Source organism: Sander lucioperca, chromosome 19 (genome assembly GCF_008315115.2).
Source record: "Sander lucioperca isolate FBNREF2018 chromosome 19, SLUC_FBN_1.2, whole genome shotgun sequence".
Taxonomy (NCBI): Eukaryota; Metazoa; Chordata; class Actinopteri; order Perciformes; family Percidae; genus Sander; species Sander lucioperca.
The window spans coordinates 10802166-10820998 of NC_050191.1; the positions used below are offsets into that span (position 1 = coordinate 10802166).

At 38.8% G+C, this 18833-nt stretch overlaps 1 protein-coding gene across 1 annotated transcript in view; it reads right to left on the bottom strand.

Annotated features, from left to right (window-relative positions):
* rngtt (RNA guanylyltransferase and 5'-phosphatase) overlaps positions 1 to 18833 on the bottom strand; it is an 89099-nt gene that overhangs the window by 66437 nt on the left and 3829 nt on the right. Inside the window, exons 5-8 of the mRNA XM_031321998.2 lie at positions 15934 to 16009; positions 14626 to 14878; positions 7954 to 8063; positions 5965 to 6066 (exon numbers count right to left, since the gene is read on the bottom strand). Coding sequence (XP_031177858.1) covers positions 5965 to 6066; positions 7954 to 8063; positions 14626 to 14878; positions 15934 to 16009 — 541 coding nt within the window. The remainder of the gene's footprint in view (positions 1 to 5964; positions 6067 to 7953; positions 8064 to 14625; positions 14879 to 15933; positions 16010 to 18833) is intronic.

Below are 18833 nucleotides of genomic sequence, written 5' to 3' on the forward strand. Positions count from 1 at the left end.
TCCTGCTTCTGTTACAATTTTGTGGGGACCAATCACAAACCGGCTTATCCACCTGGCGCGCTATTGGCGGGTTTAACACGATGACGATAGAAAAGCGACCAAGCAGCTTTTTGTTTACATTCAACATAGCGGCCAGCGAAGCGCAGCAACCCGTTGATGCCGCTGTCGCTGCTACGTCACCCGGATCGTTGGTCTGATTGGTTGAAGGACTATCCAGTTGCGTACAGAGTCATTTGAACTATGCCCGTTGATCACGCCTCTTGTGCAGCAGAAAATACAGCGCAGACTCCCCAGACTAATGTTCAATCTTAAAAGATTGAGCTTGGTCTGGTGATGGAAAGTATCCCAAACAAAGCTACTCTGTAACCAATAGAATAACCAAGAGAACAAAACAAAATCCAACAACGTATTCTCATGAGAAATCACAAAGCAAGACGTAGAAGAAGTAAACCTAGCCATAACCAAATCATAATCTAACCTTAACCAAAATAATCTGTGAGACTACAGAAAAATAACATCAGATGTGACAAAAGCCATGTCTAAACTATCCATTTCTCTGCAAATGAAGTAAGGGATGCAGAAACGTACAAACTGGCTCCTGACTGAGCAGCAGCTGAGTATGTGCTTAACAAAGCTCAGCTAACCCACATTTTAGCTTTTGCAACTTGTGTCCCAGCGGTTTCTTTGATATAGAGCATTACAGAACAGGTGTACTAGTAAACATAAATGTGCAGTAATGCAGTTTACAAATTCCCTGTTAGACAATTTCTACTTTTGTGAGCTGAAATTTGTCCCGTGCTACCATTGCTATTTGAAGCAGCAATAAGCAGCCAACAGTTTTAGTAACAATAATAACCTGAGTATGAGGCAGAGTTTTTGTGCAGTCTGGTATACAAGCCATCCACTATAGACATCATATAAATTAACTAAATAACCAACAAACTGAAAATAACCAGGCAACAGGTTTGTTAAACTCTCTTTAACTCAAAAGATCTAATCAGGCACATCAAAGAAAACATGGGATTATTGATTTCTCATTTTAAATGAGAGGAGGACTTGGGAGTAGGAAATTAAGATAGTCTCTCTCCTCTCAAGTCCAATTTCTCTAATAAAGTCCAAGTTGAGCAGCATTGTTTATTTAAAGTCCCAATGACATAATTGACCCAACTCCCTCCTCCTCTTCCTCTCTGGGGCTCAAACCAATCTAGCCCTGACAGAAGGCTCTACAACAAGTTGTTTAAAAACCCAGCTCAGCCTATGTTTTCCCTCTTGGCAAATAAACGGATTTTACTGTCCTTTCCAAAGCCCATTAGAAGCCACCTTCTTGGCAGATAGTGACAGTTTTTTCACTGTATGACTGGTTTGTGCGTCAGGGAGGGCTGCATAACATTCTCATGTAAGAAGGGTTGTTGGTTCAGTACTTTGTCACCATATTGTCCGTTATTGTGCTACTGAGTAAGGCAGTTTAACTGTCAGGATTGTTGGTGCATTGCTTGGTGGTCATAAGAAGAGGCTGCAGTTGTGCTGGGAATCCACATGGGATTGAGAGGAAGTTCCTGCAAAAACTATGCTTTTGCATGAAGTAAAAAAAGTAAATGACTCATTTTAAAAGTAATAATGACTTGCATTATAGCAGGAAACTTTCTTATCCTGTCCAGTAACAATTGGTAATTTGGAGGAGACAAAATGTAGATGAATTACATTAGTGAAGACCTCATGGCAATATGCAAAGAGAAAAATCTTTCCGGACCACCTTGAAGAGACAAATTTCCTATTAAAAATCCATTTCAGATTTTTAAAAATGCCACTGGCTAAAAAGTAGGACATTTAATAAGAAATTCTCTGCACACTCTGTGCGATGCATGGCGAGAATGACAAATTACACTGCAGCACTGCGATCAGTAAATCTCACTGGAAATATACAAAACCTCAAAACTATCTATTATCTGTCGCATTGCAAGTACTTCCGTATTACAGCTACTTTTTTCACAATTCATACATTATCATTAGAGAGATTTTAGGATTAATAAAGCCAAATAAATGGTGATTAAAAGTGGAATCAATCATATTCTATAGTGATTGCTTATATCCACTGACCCCAGAAGAGCCCACGTCCTTCTGTCTCGGCTTTGACGCTGGTGTTTGTTGTCCATCAATCTGAGATATTGTCCAGATTTAATGAAGACCCACGCATGTGGAAGACCTGTGGAATTTTAATCATAAAAAATCTAAAGGATTTTTTTTACCAAACTGTCTCTCATCATTATTACTTTCTATGTGCAAATTCAATTCCACACCAAGGCCAAACTTGGAAGAAAGACTGCTATTTTGCTGGATGAGTCAAACACAATAGTGGTTAAGGTAAGGCACTAATAAGATTTTCTCACCTCAGTAGAATAAAGTAATATCAGACCAGCAGCACCAGAACAGACTGTCCCTCAGAGCTTCCCCCATACAACAGCACCACTGTATTACCCACAGGAAGACCACAGCAAGACTAAAGTTGCGTGACTATCTGCAAAACAACACCGCAAGCTCAGTCCGTAGGGAGTTGGGTTGGGAACCGGAGGGTCACTGGTTCAAGTCCCCGTATGGACCAAAGTACAGAGTGCGGACTGGTAGCTGGAGAGGTGCCAGTTCACCTCCTGGGCACCAGTGATGGGAATAACGGCGTTACTTTTTTTCAGTAACGAGTAATCTAATTGATTACTCTTCCCATCTTAATAACGCCGTTACTGTTACTGCCAAAAAATGCGGCGCGTTACTATATTTGAAGCTGTTTTTTTTCATCAGACAAACTATCTTCGAGACTTTTTTTTTTAACTGTTCTTCCTTGGTTAGTGGGCAGTGCACGACGCAAGCGCATACATGCTGACGATTGGCTGAGGTTGAGTAAAATGTCATAGTAAGCCAATCAGAGGTAGAGTTGGGCGGGTGTTCGAAAGCACGCATAGTTGGACACACAAGAACAACACAAGCGAGTCAGTCAGCAAGAGAGAGACAGGTATGGCGTTATGAAATCAAGGAGAGGGTTAACTTTTCTTGCTACAGATTTTCCACCGTGGTCAGAAAGAACAGGGGAGACACTTTGTTTCTCTCACTATATGACTCTAGAGTCGCTACTCGCTCGAAAGCTAATTGCCGTCACTCTCTCACTTTCTCCCTCGCTCTATCACCTAACACACACACAATTTATTTTTGGTATAGTGCTTAACAAGCATAATTTAATTTTACCCAGTTGTGGCCTGTTGAGGTGTTGCATTATTTGTATCGATCCACTATAGAAACATAATATCTACATACATGGCATTTCATTGGAGGTTAGTCTCACTTTGTCCCACAGCAATATTAAAATAGTTTAGATTTGTGTACATTGTTTCTGTTAATAATGTATTGTATTAAGTGTCCATTTCATTATAATATTCTGATTTATCATAAATAATTGAACACGCACATGTATTTTAAGTTCCAATAAAGAGGGGTAGGTGGAGGTGGGGTCACATTTGAGCATTTAAAAATTTACTTGAAAGTAACGCAATAGTTACTTTCTGAAGTAACTAGTTACTTTCATAATTTGTAACTGAATAACTAATTTAGTTACTTTTTGGAAGAAGTAACTAGTAACTGTATGAAGTATAAGTATCCTTTCTGCTAATTCTTATAGCCTTTGTCAGACATACATACAGCCTGCTGCCTGTGTGTAAATTGTCCAAGAAAAACAATGATAAAGAAACAAGACTGCCGTCTAATCAAAGCAGAATGAAGCAACACACGACAGGCACCATACGGAAACAAAGACAATCATCAAAGTTCACCGTCTACCAAATCAAACCCTTTTGCCATGTAAATAAGATGAAGTTGAGGTTGTTGACAACGGTAGGACTTGAATAGCAACTCCCAAGTTTCTGTCGTGGCGCGTCAACAAACTTCAAGAACTTGCAGATATTCTTTAAAGGAGTTAGTTATTTCTTAGAAAAGTGCATTAATGCAATTTTGAGAGTCCAAAAATCATTTTTTTTATGCGGTTATACTTCACTGTTGTTTATTATGATTTGGAAGTTTTACTGACAGCACATCTCCAAGTTTCCTCTTTTACATGGTGTCCCAGTTGTCTGGAAAGAAGTTCCAGTGGTAGAAACAGTGACTGGCAGGGAGGGCTGCACTAACATTATGTATGGAAATAACTGTAGAGTTTCAAGTTTTCCAAAACACAAAAACCAACAATCAATGTTAGTACCACAACACTTCAAGACTTCCCTACCCTGCCTGTTCCTAGTGAGGACATCATTCTTTAAAAACAGCTAAAAAACCTTATTGTAACTACACTTGTTGGGGATTATTTTCTGCTGTGGATTAGTACATATTTAGCACTCCAGAGAGTATTTGATTGTTGACTTAAAATAAACTACTTCTGGCTACACTGGCAGTAATTCAAGTAGATAAAAATGTTTTATTATGAAGCCCCAAATCACAGATTCTTTATCTCAGAGAGATTTTCAATCTGTACAACACATAACACTCTCAACACTTGGTAGCTCACTGTTGATGCTGGTCTTTTTTACATAAAGCAAATATAAAATACAGCCGGCCTGATCCTTTAAAGCTCAACTTGTGGGTATCAATTGAATCTCCATGTACATTTATTCTGCATTACAATTAACTATTATTACATTAACAGAAATAAAAGGAAAAAACAGTTTAGTGTTTGATATTGGCAGCTTTCTTAAATCATGGAACTTGATTTTTGCAGGTATTTTTGATGAATTCATGATTAAGTTTGAACTTAGTAAAGCAGAGAGGAAGGTATTCTTACTAAACACACTTCATTTACCCAAATTTGCTGATCTTGCTTTGATCATATATATATAGATATATATATATATATATATATATATATATATATATATATATATATATATATATATATATATATATATATAGAGAGAGAGAGAGAGAGAGAGAGAGAGAGAGAGAGAGAGAGAGAGAGAGAGAGAGAGAGAGAGAGAGAGAGAGAGAGAGAGAGAGAACATATATCACACATATCATCTTCTCAACAAAGTACATACCCTGCAGTTGAGTGATGACTCATACCTAGCATACTGTGTGTCTCTCGGTTTCTCACTATTCAGCAAGACTCTTCAAGTAGCCGTAGGGAAATGGAGGTGAAGAACAAGAGCTCCAGACAGGAGAGGAAGAGCTTAGAATCACTCTTCACAAATTTGCGAGCAACACTTTCTTACATACACTCTCAAGCTTTTGCAGATTAAGGTGTTAACACACATCTGCAGCATCGTGGTCAGGGGCCAACTCTGTGCTCTGCTGATCTTACTCTGACAGGAAATTAAAGCACCGATATGTAAAATTCTGAAATTGACTGCAGTCATTAAATATTCACCAGCACACTGCACATTTGCACCAGCGAGAGACAAAGTGCATCAGAGCAGACTACTGGAATATCAAGACCCTTTTTTACCCCTCAACACTAGCTTTTGGCAACAGAGCTATAAAACAAGATAAATTCACCCTGAAATGTGACAGGAAAGAAAAAACGCCTTAATGCATTTCTTATTCCACATTGGACACAGCCATCCTGTGGCTCAATCAGTGACGCCATTTTACAATTCCACAGTCCACATTTCCACTGTGAAATGAACACTTAGGTTGATTAGCTATATGGAGGTACTGTAATTAAGATCTAATGAGAGACAGAAGTCATGCTAGCATTCCTCTCAGTCTTCACTAACAAGCCAGAAAGGTAAATTAACATTCCTGATACATAGAACTGACGGACAACTCCCATGGAAACACGCATACGTCTTGACTCTCAAAAAGAGGCTAATGAATGAGAAGAGAAGCCAATCAGTCAGAGACACAAAGAGCGATACCTGTATTGACATATGTAGACCCTCGTCTACATGGCTTTTCTCATTTATTGTGGAGAAAAGCCATAAACATTAGACCTACCTTGTGCCATCAGCCTTCCAGCTGACTTTGTATGGATTCTGTTCCAGGAAACGAAGGTTTTGCCTGTCCATGGACACAGGCTGAGCACCAGGAAAACCAGACCTGCAACAACAATGAACACACACATCTTACATTTGTGTTTCTAACTGACATTCATTCATTTGATCATCGACTCTCACCACTCTGACCTCTTGTATTAATCTATTTCACGCCTAGTCTCGCTTTGCCAGACCTTCCTCTACAGCGCTGCGGAGGAGGGTCTGGCTAGTCCACACAGCATTCCGGAATGGGAGAGAAACATGCTCTGGTTTACTGCCATTTCTTTAAACCAATCCCAATCGTCATGGGCGGCTCTAAGTGCTGCATGGAGCCCCCGTTGCCGCTGCAAAATAGCCTCGGGGAAGGAACTTGTTTTGGTGGAACGTGTGCGTTCAAAAGTTGTTTTAGTCGTGCAACAGAAAACTCAGATTGGACAGATAGTCTAGCTAGCTGTCTGGATTTACCCTGCAGAGATATGAGGAGCAGTTAACCATAGTCCTCATAAATCGACTGGAGTTTAAAATTCGAACACAAAGAAAGCGTTAGGTAACGGAAATCCAGCCGAAAAGAAGGACATGAAGCGGAATTCCCACAGCAACGGGGCAATCCCTGAAGTGGAAGGTTGTGGATATTGACTATTTCAGGCCTAACCCCTCTCCAATACACATACTTCAGTTAAGTCTAAACCTAAAGTATAACCTACGATCAATAGCCAGAGCCTCTTATAGTCAAACTTTGGTCTTAGGTGTGTCAGAATTCTAGACGTGACTTTTATTAAGTGCCATGCATAAATGCTCCCAAGTGTTAAGACTTGGTCTTAGCTCCGCAATTACTAAAAATGAGCTCCAGACAGCTCCTAAGTCAGTTAGGAGTGACCAGCAGAGGCAGCAGCTACACACTCTCCATATTTTGGAAATGTAGTTGGGAAAATAAAAAAGATACAAGGCCTGTCCCATACCCATACTCCTACAAGGCATAAAGAAGTTTGAGAAATTATGGATATAAATACATACAAATGTTTACATTAACGTGTAACAATTATAATATGTGCATCACATTTTATATTAGCTGAACTGTGAAATACACATTTCATCATAACATTTTATAGGACCTCTACAGATGATTTTCATTTGGTTACTTCTTTAAGTCATTGAATATGTTTATGAATAATATCTCAAATTACTTAATTTGATGTTGTCAACATAATTGTAGGAAGAAATATCTTATAAAAGCTTTCTTCTTGCATGCAGGGAGAGTGGTTGTTGCCAAGGCTGCGGTCGTGTTGGTGTGCCGTTTTTTATGTAGTACTAGGGCACAGAAATTTGGTCAAAAGAAGCCCAGGCGGCATATGAGGTGACAGGTATGACGCTGAATTTCTATCAGCTAATAATAAAACAGCAGGTGGTAATCTTGTTATCTTACAGCTTGTAAGAGTCAAAAAATGGTTTCGTTGTCTGTATTATTGTATTAGTATTAGTTTTACTACGACTGTTTGACTCATAAGTTAAACTTTAGGGCCATATGACCATTTCTTTAAAAATAATTGTATTCATACAGGCCCAGAAAACATCCTCTGCAAAAGTCCATGTGAAATTTAATTTTGTGCAAATAGTTACTACAGTACATTAATAACTGCATTTGGATCTCATTATATTAAAAGATAAAAGCCCTTACAGGTATAACTAAAAGAAAAACAGTGAAAATAGCAGCGTGGACTGTTCCTTGCTGTGACAAGATGCGGCAGTAGAGCCGCTGCATCAGCAAAGAAAAATCTATTCCTGACTCTGCCGTCTGTCTGAAAGTATCGAGATCAAAAAACTAAAAAATAAGATAAGGGTGATTGTTGACAAATGAGTCACTCACAACACAGTACAGTACGCCCACATATATGTGTGTACACAGAACACAGCTTCCCAGAGGGGTATGAGGAGGGTAAGTGGAGGTTCTTACTTGTCCCACTCGGCCATCCGTTGACACATTCTTTGGATCTCTCCTAGTTTGGGTTGTGTGGTGACTTGTGTGACGCCTTTTACAGTGATGCCTTCAAGGAATACTGCACCCTGGGAGGAAAACAAAAGAAGAAAAACAGAAGGTTGAACTTGGATTGAATTTAAAGAGACACTCCCACCCTCCTACACATACAGGAAAAACATTTTAAGTCCCTGTGCTACTTAACAAACAGCTGCTTTCTTTGCTTTATGAATCCCTGTGTGCAAAGACAAGAGGTGGAAAATATTATAAATCCAGTTTTTCTTCTGACCTCTCCATTTTTAAAACCATTTCCATCCTTTAATTATTTGTCTGCTTCATCTCCCAGGAATTTAGACTCTACTACTGCCTCTCTCCTCACCTGCTTCACCCTCATATGCCGATATCATCGCCCATCCATTCTGAGAGAAACATTGACGAACATCTGTAGCACTCCTTTTTCAACTGAGAATAATCGTGCTCATTCACCTCATTACCTAATCTCACCCATTTCTCATTTGACATGCCCTTTTCCCCCTTATTCTGCATATGAGTCTTGCTAATTGGTATAATATGAATATATATGCCAATTCGAACGGAAACAGATATGGTATGATAATATAGGTCACCCCAAGTGCCATTAGTGCATATGCTTTTTAGTATGAATGGCTGCAGTGAGAAGAGAAAGTCCCATTATGGTCATATAAATATTAATCTCCACCTTTCGATCTAGAAGAAGGTTTTACTGTCAGTCTTCATAAGGTGTGAAAATGTAATTTGAACAAATTGCACAAAACAATCTTAAAATGTAAGGCACATTTTCAGAAGCAGTGTATTAAATTTGGAAAGCTTTGGTGAACATGGGGCTGGGCGATATGGCAGAAATCATTATCATGATATTAATAAAGATATTTCCTGACATCTACACATATTATGCAAATCCAACTGGCATTCCACATATGGAGGAAATATTTATTCATAATTCAAATTGAAAGTCCAAAGAGAAAACGAAGCAAGATCAAATTAAAAATATTATTTTTTTAAATTTTCGATCAAATTAAAAATATTATTTTTTTTTAAATTTTCCATTTGGCTTTTCCATTTGGATTTAATATTTGGCTTTTGAATTTCAATTTAACATTGGCTTTTAATTTGGATTTAATATTTGGCTTTTGAATTTACATTTAACATTGGCTTTTCATTTGGACTTGACACATGTCAATGTAAATGAGGAGGCGTGGCCCAAAGGCTGGTGGGAGGGTCTGAAACAAAAGGGGTGCAGAGGCACCTTATGAACAGCAGGGGGAGCTGACTGCTGGGGAGGTCCGTGTACTTGGTGGCCAACGGATTTTCGTTTTGAAAGGAAAAAAACAAAAACGAAAAACGGCCAGTTTCTTTTTTTGATATTAAAAAACGGAAAACGAAAAACAATCTCGTTATCCGATTTTCTTTGATGTATTTGTAGATGGAACTCGGAAATTAAAATACGTGTGTATAAGTCGTATTTGTCGGTACACGATCCGTTCTGCCTGCACGATCCGTTCTGCACATGCGCAAGATAATACTGTTTTACGTATCCATACGACCTGCACGATCTGTTCCACGCTAGCCTATGGCTAGCCTCCACCGGGAAGCTAACGTTAGTTTAGCTAACAGCTAATTCGGCTAACCGCTAGCTGACAGCTAGATTCAGTCTAAAATAACGTTAACTCAAACGTAATGGGAAAAGCAGGCTACAGCTAAATTAAGACTTCACAGTAATAACAATAAAGACAAGTATTGAGTGATTGTATTTTAAATGAGCACAAGTAAAGTAGAACTGATGTAACAGCTGTTATATATGTTAGGTGTTTGTTATATATGTCAACGTTTATATTCAAGTTTTATTTTGAGGGTCTTTTAAAGTTATTACATGCTGTCTCAGCTAGCAGTTAGCCGAATTAGCTGTTAGCTAAACTAACGTTAGCTTGGCTGTCGACCGGAAGCGTGGAACAGATCGTGCAGTGTCGTAAATCCTCGTACAACCGCGCATGCGCGAACATTTTGCGCATGTGCAGAACGGATCGTGCAGGCAGAACGGATCGTGTACCGACAGTATTCCTTAATTTTGCATTGGTATTTTTTTCGTGACCCGGAAGTTACTCCCGCCACGCCAAGACCCGCCCTTCAATAGCATTTATTGGCCAGTACCGCCTGTAAGATCCGTTCTGTGGATGCGCATAATTACGTAGTAGAAAACTAACAATGTCCCTGTGCGATTTGTAACTGTCGGTACACGATCCGTTCTGCCTGCACGATAGACTGTATATAAGTAACATGTGTCAACACTTTATGACCAAACATTACAACTTTTTTATTAAATCTTTTTTTATTAAATCTTTATTATACAATAGTCATAGCTACAAACATTCGAAACTTGTCACTGATCCAAAACCGTGTAGCGACATCGTTGTTGTGTTGTTTACGTTAATGTTTTTACCTAATACTTAGTTTTGACTAATAACCATAGACTGTCTATTATTAATGCGATGAAGTGTAAACGTACATAAGTGTCCTTTTGAAGATGGGATGACAGCTCTCCCAGCCACCACTGCTGTATACCACTATAGTAGCTACATGCTAACGGCAGTAAACACTATAGTAACTACATGCTAACGGTCATCTTAGCTGGCAATGTTGTTAAATTCTCCCCAATTCCGGGTCACATTCCTGCTGAAACATGTCCGATTGTGTAGTGTTTGGTCTGCGATTTTTGACGTTAGAAAGTGCTGCTTCGTTCCACTACAATCTAACGTTAGCATACTCATAGCTAACTATTGTAGCTGCATGCTAACGCGACATAGCGGAGCATATATAGCTAGCTATGTACGTATATAGCAGGACTTTGTACCGTAAAAAATCACCAATAAAGGCTTCTAAACCAAATACTAAACAAATACAAATACAGTAAAGTGACCGGAATTAGGGGTGAATGTCCAGCATTGAGCTACATAATAGTTTGCTAGGAGTATGCTGGTCTCTCACAGAGATCTCATTTGTAGCCCTGTTTTTACCTGATACTTTCATAAAAGTACAAACACATGAAGTGAGAGGTATACACATGCTTAAACTTTATTTAAAACATGGTTAACCTGAAGCAGGACGGAGTCATGACTTATAACACCAAAGCAAGGCTTCTAGCTCAGGCTAGCTAGCGTTAGCAAATTACCTTCAAAGTTGTAAAGAAATGACGAAACGTAAAATTTGAAGCCTTTATTTAATTTGCTACATGGTGTTGTACTGGATGGCCGGACGACCTCCGTATATCATTAACAGATACTTTAGGCAACTCCAGCAAACACCTTGTAAACTTCATCTCTGCCATCATAACGGTCTACTGTCACTGTCTAATGTTTTCTTCCGGTAACCGGGAATGTCCAAACATCCTTATGCCAATGCGCGCATAGAGCTGTGAAGTTTGCCGGTGTTCGCGCAAGCGTAGAACTGATCAGGCAGTGCACAGAACGGATTTTACAGGCGGTACAGATCGGGTACTGACAAAGGAATAAGATTTATACACACATTTTAATTTCCGAGTTCCATCTACAAATACATCAAAGAAAATCGGATAACGAGATTGTTTTTCGTTTTCCGTTTTTTAATATCAAAACAAAAAACGAATAATGGGTTGTTTTCCGTTTTTTGTTTTCCTATTTACTAATGGTAATTGGGAAACTGGCCGTTTTTCGTTTTTGTTTTTTTCTTTTCAAAACGAAAATCCGTTGGCCACCAAGTACACGGACCTGGGGAGCACACTGTTGAGCATTTGTCTGCAGCTTGGCCACCAGGCTGGCTTATCCTCTTATTTCACATGATAGAAACTGATGATGTAGGCTAAACACAAACCACATTTCATGCAACAACAGTGAAGTTTTCATGTAGTTACTATAATTGGGCCCGTGTTAGTGAGGACTAGATTAGGACTGTATTTAAAGCTGATTCTGGTTTCCAACTTCGCCCCCACATTGTCATCAATATTAACAAGGTTTAAAATGACCCATTTTTCAAATTTGGATATCGTTTCAAAATCGGAAATCAAATGAACGAAAAAGTACACAGGCTGTACAAAAGGCCGTCAATCAGGAGTGATTGTTGTGAGTACGTGTCGGAGAATAGCGCGGACACGCACCTCACACTGTGCGCACCACCTGGAGAAAAAAGTGAGAGAAAGAAAAAGGAGAGGTCACAGTTCGGACGATGACTACCCGGTTGAGATTGTGTGTGTGTGTGTGTGTGTGTGTGTGTGTGTGTGTGTGTGTGTGTGTGTGTGTGTGTGTGTGTGTGTGTCCTCGAGATCTGACAACACACAAACACACGTAGCAGAGCTACCCACACCCATGTTTGTACTGTTGCTTAATTAAATAAAACATCAAAAGAGAGAAGTTGTCTCCGTCCGTGTTTTAAACAGACACACCTGGGGCGAAGTTGGAAACCAGAATCAGCTTTAAATACAGTCCTAATCTAGTCCTCACTAACACGGGCCCAATTATAGTAACTACATGAAAACTTCACTGTTGTTGCATGAAATGTGGTTTGTGTTTAGCCTACATCATCAGTTTCTATCATGTGAAATAAGAGGATAAGCCAGCCTGGTGGCCAAACTGCAGACAAATGCTCAACAGTGTGCTCCCCAGCAGTCAGCTCCCCCTGCTGTTCATAAGGTGCCTCTGCACCCCTTTCGTTTCAGACCCTCCCACCAGCCTTTGGGCCACGCCTCCTCATTTGACATGTGTCAAGTCCAAATGAAAAGCCAATGTTAAATGTAAATTCAAAAGCCAAATATTAAATCCAAATTAAAAGCCAATGTTAAATTGAAATTCAAAAGCCAAATATTAAATCCAAATTAAAAGCCAATGTTAAATTTAAATTCAAAAGCCAAATATTAAATCCAAATGGAAAAGCCAAATGGAAAATAAAAAAAAAAATAATATTTTTAATTTGATCAATGGAAAATGTAAAAAAAAGTTATATTTTTAATTTGATCTTGCTTCATTTTCTCTTTGGACTTTCAATTTCTCTTTGGACTTTCAATTTGAATTATGAATAAATATTTCCTCCATATTCCACAAACTCTTCATGTGTAATGTGTCTACACTGGAGGTGTTTGGACCTCTAACAATTAGTCAATTAAACAATTAGCCAACCAAGAGGAAACTAATTGGCAAGTGTTTTGATAATTAGTTAATCGTTTCAGTCATTTTTCGAGCAATCCTGCCAAATATTAAGTGTTTACAGCTTCTTAAATGTGAGAATGTGTTGCCTTTCTGTGTTGTATGGGATAGTAAATTGAAAATGTTTTGGTTTTGGACTGTTGTTCAGATAAAACAAGATCTGAGAAATTGGCTCTTTCACTGTTTTTTGAGGTTTAATCGATATTCAATCAATATTGAAAATAATCAGCAGACTAATCAATAATGAAAATATTCGTTAGGTGAAGCCCAAGTTTGGAAGATATAATGATATGATATCATTACAACATGCAATATCATTGCAATTAGCTATATATTCATGCCCCTTCTTTAATACTTCAAACATACTGCAGTGGAGTCCACCGGAGGCAGAAATCTGATCCCTTTGACTTCCCTTCCACCTCAAATATCTCTAACCCGTCACGATGGGGAAACTTTCCCAACTCAAACTGTTGTCACATAAACTCCACTCCTCAGAAGCCAATCGTTGATTAATCAAAATAGAGCAGTGTTTCTACTTTTCACATCAAAACTAAAAAGTGTTTCATCCAAGCAGATTTTTTTAGACGATCACTGTCAATGATATTTAATAAAATGTAAAGCTCTAAAGGCTTTGTTTGAGTTGATGGTGTGTCACTTTTTTTCTACTTTAAAACAGATTTGATTACTTTTTATCACAGCAGCCAACTGGCTGCAATCCAGTCTGACTCCCAACCAAGTGACAGTATCTCTTAATGACAGTGAAGTAATGCAGTCTACAAGAGTTACTGCTGCTGCTGCTCTCTGCTCTGACTTCTTCCCTCTAGACCTGTCTACTGTATCACCACACTATTAGATTTGCCATGATTCAGGTTTGGTAGTAAGCACTGTGCAATAACAGTGATAAATACATTTTCTCTGCTGGTATTTTGATATAATTGTAATTTGTACAATGTTCTGCACCACCAAACTGAATTTACTTTCTACTGTTCAAACTCTGTTGCTTTTGCCTTTCCATTAGCTCTGCACTGACTGCTTGAAATGTTGGTGGTACCACTTGATTTCAAGCTTCTTTAAACTATTCAATTAGTCTGGATGAGAGCATCAGCTCAATGTAAACACAAGGAAACCTAATTATATGCAACTGGAGATGTTTCAACACTTATAATTTCAACTTTAGCTTTACATATAGACAGGGAGACACCTTTCATCTAATCAAATAAATACCTTTGACAGCAGGTGAGGAGATGGAAAGTGTCACGTTCTCTACATTTGAACAATAAATGTATTGAATTATATAAAGTTTTAACACAGTAGCTTCACCACTTAAAAGAGAAGCCTCCCAACAGACCCTCCATCCCCCTACATGAGGTCCATGTCGTGCAGAGAGGGACCAACGGATTTTCTACTTAACAGTCCATTTCCTGGAGCTCCCCGGAAGTCTTACCTGTTTTAGCTTCTCTTTCCTTCGTTTGCCAGGCGCTGACCCAGAGGAGCTGGGGCCCGACTCCTGGCCAACAGCGTTACCGTCGTCATCCACATCCCCATCGTCGTCGTCGTCGAAGCACCACTCGGGGAGCGCAGGGGCAGGGGGCGCGTCCTCTTCGTCGCCATAGCGACGGAAAAGCTCTTTGAGGTACTCTCCCTTGTAGATCCCCGGGGCCCGGGCCTGGGAGAACGCAGCCACAGCTGCCTCGATGCTGATAAGAAGCAGCAAACACAGACAGGATGTCCTTTAAAAAAAGCTGTATTTTTTTTTTATAGTTGGTATAGTTTTTCTACTATTTTTATGTTCCGTCGTTACTGTATTTCTCATTTGATCTGTCACAACTAAAAAACTAGGGGGAAAAAATGAATAAGAAACTATTGTGATAATCGATTAATCATTGAAGTAATTCATAAAGCAAAAATTTTAAACTTTTGATGATTTTAGGTCTCAAATGTGAGAATTTGCTGCTTGTCCAGGTCTTACATTGTATTACGTTAAACTGAATTAGGGCTGCACCTATAGGACAATATAGGTTATTTTCTTGATCTCGTTTAGTCTTTAAAATAGTAGAAAAAGTGAAAACTCCCATCAAAATTTCCTGCAGCCCAATGTAAAGCCATGACATGTCTTGTTTTGTCCAAAAGAAAAGCAGCAAATCCCCACATAGGATAAGCTCATGATTAGGGCAGGTCTTTTTCAATAACTAGTCATATCCATAAAAAATTTAAAATGTACCATTGTTGATCATTTGGTAGTAATATTTTGCAACACAGGATACTGGTTGAGGGCTGTAAATGCTCCTAGAGTATTCATTACACAGGAAGTAGTGGGCGGTGGGAGGGTTTTATCTAGCCTACATGTCGAACCCTTCCAGGGATTCTGCCTTCTCAGACTGCTACTCCTCCTCTGGCTAAACACACATCCTCACCCTCCCCTCTGCTCAGCTGTTGTAAATTATTTAACATCTCTGTTGAGGGGCGACAAACTCGGTCACTGCTAACCAGCCAGCTTCTTTGTCAAGTCTGTGTTTATTTGAACCGACAGTGCAACTTCTCGTGCCGTCACACACACAGAAACTATCAGGAGAAGACAGGATTATCAGCTCAAAAACACTGACAGGGGTGGGAGATTTCAAAGCCAGAGTAATGATGTAAGCCACTAGGGGGGCTCGGTGTTGTATGGTTTGTGTTGGCACGCAAGTCATCTGCGAAGATTGTGAAGCTGCACTCCTGGCAGTATGAGTGATTGAAGGGGGTCAGCCCTTACCTCCAGTCCATCTTCTCCACCAGGTATGCACACATCAGAAAGCCTGTCCGGTTGAAGCCATGCGTGCAGTGAACACCTTCAGGGGGAGAAAAAAAAAAGAGGCAGCACAGAGGTTAAAACTGAGAATCCCACTTTAGATCTACATTTATATTAAATCGTAAGCATTAAGCGAACACTCTTAGAAGTGTAATGGTAAAATACGCTGCATGTCTTATCACTAAATCATCTATCTATGCTCAATGCCTTGATGCAATCAAGCGTCAGTATTTCAATAGCCCTGTGGTTTAGCACAATTTCATCCAACGTGTTCCCCTCTCACATCAATAACATCAGTCTCTTGATATGTACTGAGTCCATGGTTTGAGCGGGGGAATCAAGTTACAAACGCAATCTCTCTTCTTAGAGTGTTGGTCCTGACTTTATACCCATATTAAAAACCAGCCTGGCAACAGCCACACACACGCAGAAGAGACCCAGAGATTGATGAAACACTCAGGGGAAGTAAAGAGTGGATGAAAAGGGCACAGGAAAAGCAAAAACTGAGAAAAATTATGCTCTTTATTTTGAAGTAAATGGTCTGTAAAGCACAAACTGAATTTGTGTGAAGAAAGACCCCTAAAAGGTTATGGTTATATTTTTTCATCACTTCAAGAAAATGTCTTCTGTAACAAAGTGACATTCTCACAAAGAAACAGGTGCACAGCAGGGTTTTAAACTACACAAAATAAACATGTGGACATGTGAACCACAGAGACAACAATGCCTTATCACCAGCTGGCTAAAGACAGGACATTGCTGAGATGACATTCATACATTCTGCTCTGATATTTCAGCAATTTGATTTACAAGCCAGGCAACAGTTAGTAGGTAAGAACAGGCATATCATTTGCTAGAGTGCGTTATAAGAGAGTACCCTGCTGTCTGTACTGTGAAAGTGCAACTTTTAAATCAAATGTCCATGATAAGAATCTCACTGGCTGTCTGTGCACAATGTCCAAGCAGAATATTATCCCAAACTAACTTTTTGACACTGAAAAGGAAGTAAGAAGAAGCTGCTTGTTTATTTGGGAATTGAGATCGAGGGACACACTATTTTTAGGCATAAAGCATATTTGACACTAGCACAATTATCTAAAAGGAAAAAAGTAATGTTTCATAAACCCTGTCAATTTAGGTTACCAATTTAATTTACAGACTGATACAGATCCTTTAGATCGTTTTTTACTTTTTAACTGCGACTTTGGTTTACTCTAAGACGGACGTTTGACTGTGTGAAAATAAACTCAGTGCTCTCTGGTGGGCAAACAACTGTATGTAATGGTGACACCGTTTATAAATGACCTCAAACCTAGCTCGGCATTTCCGTATAGTGATTTCACGTTACTTATCGGCTGAGTTAAACACTGATCCCTGATATCACTGATATATGCAATTAGCTAATATTGGTCATTATATCAGATTTTACTGCGTTGTACGGTTCACCTTGTTTATATGTCTCTCAGCTGTGTTAAAACCTATTTACACATACATGAAGACTATTAACATTAAGCAATCAGCATTGTCTAATTTATGTCCCAACTCATATTAACATACTGACAAATAAAGTGAGTGATGTTAAATGCACCCCTAACTACAGTAGTTCCATGAAGTTAAAAATACAACTCAGTTGAAACAACAAAAAACCTTCCCACATACAAAGATCTAGACAATTTTGCCTTTTAAACCAAATGCATTATTCCGGATTTAGGTTTGGTGTCTATTGATGTCCTTTCACCTGAAAAATCACCTACACAGCTTTCACTGGGAGAGCAGCGTTGTTTCTCATGTGAAACTCCCACACTTATAAAACCAACAACATAGTGACTTACAAGACACTGCTTTATGTTTTGATTTATAAGGAAGTTGGGTTAGAGAGCCATGCACTTTTGGAAACATGCAAATGCACTCCCTATTATTAACAATGATGCGTGAGGATAGCTTGGGAGGGGCATTTAACATATAGTTGGTACATGGAGCTATTCCGTGACCATCAGCAAAAGATTGGTTGTACTGTGAAGCTGTCTGATGTCTGAAGAGCGTTACTATATGAATATAAATAAAACAAGCAACCTCTCGTCCATTTTCAACAGTCCAATTTTAGAATTTGGCTGCTCTCTGCTGGACACATAAGGTGATGCAGCCAAGATGACAGTTTAGTCCCACACTCTATGGACAAATATTACAATAAATATGTAGCTACAAAACATAAATCCAAGATCAATTTAGTAGCATTATTTTCCCAAGTGCAAATTTTTTTTTTAATGCTCAAAATAAATGTAGTAAGTAGACTACATATAGCTTATTAGCATAATAATTAGCATATTAGATATATATATAATATTATATAATGTATCACAGCAGCAAAGCAAGAACACCATTAGTTCATGAGTGAGTACATGTAGAACACATATGGAATTAATAAATACTAGTTGCGGGATGCAGTTAGACTTCACAACCCATAAGGTTATTTATGTTATCACAGGAATAATAATAATAATAATAATAATAATAATAATAATAATAATAATAAAGACATACATTGTTGGAAAATCTTAAAGTAGGGGTGCACCGATCCGATATTAAGATCGGATATCGGTCCTGATATTGACAAAATAGCTGGATCGGGGATCGAAAAAATTAACAGATCCAGTTTTTTTCTTCTCTGTTGCACGTGTGTCGCATGCTGGAAGAGTTGAGTGTACAAATAAATAAGAATTCAATACATTACATCTATGTCATTTTGTCTTAGTTAGGAAAAGTAATGTTTAGTTAGGAAAGTCTGGTGCATTTAGACTCTTCCACATGGTGGAAGGAAGGTATAAGGTGGAAGGTATACAGTGTATTATTAATTCAACAACGGT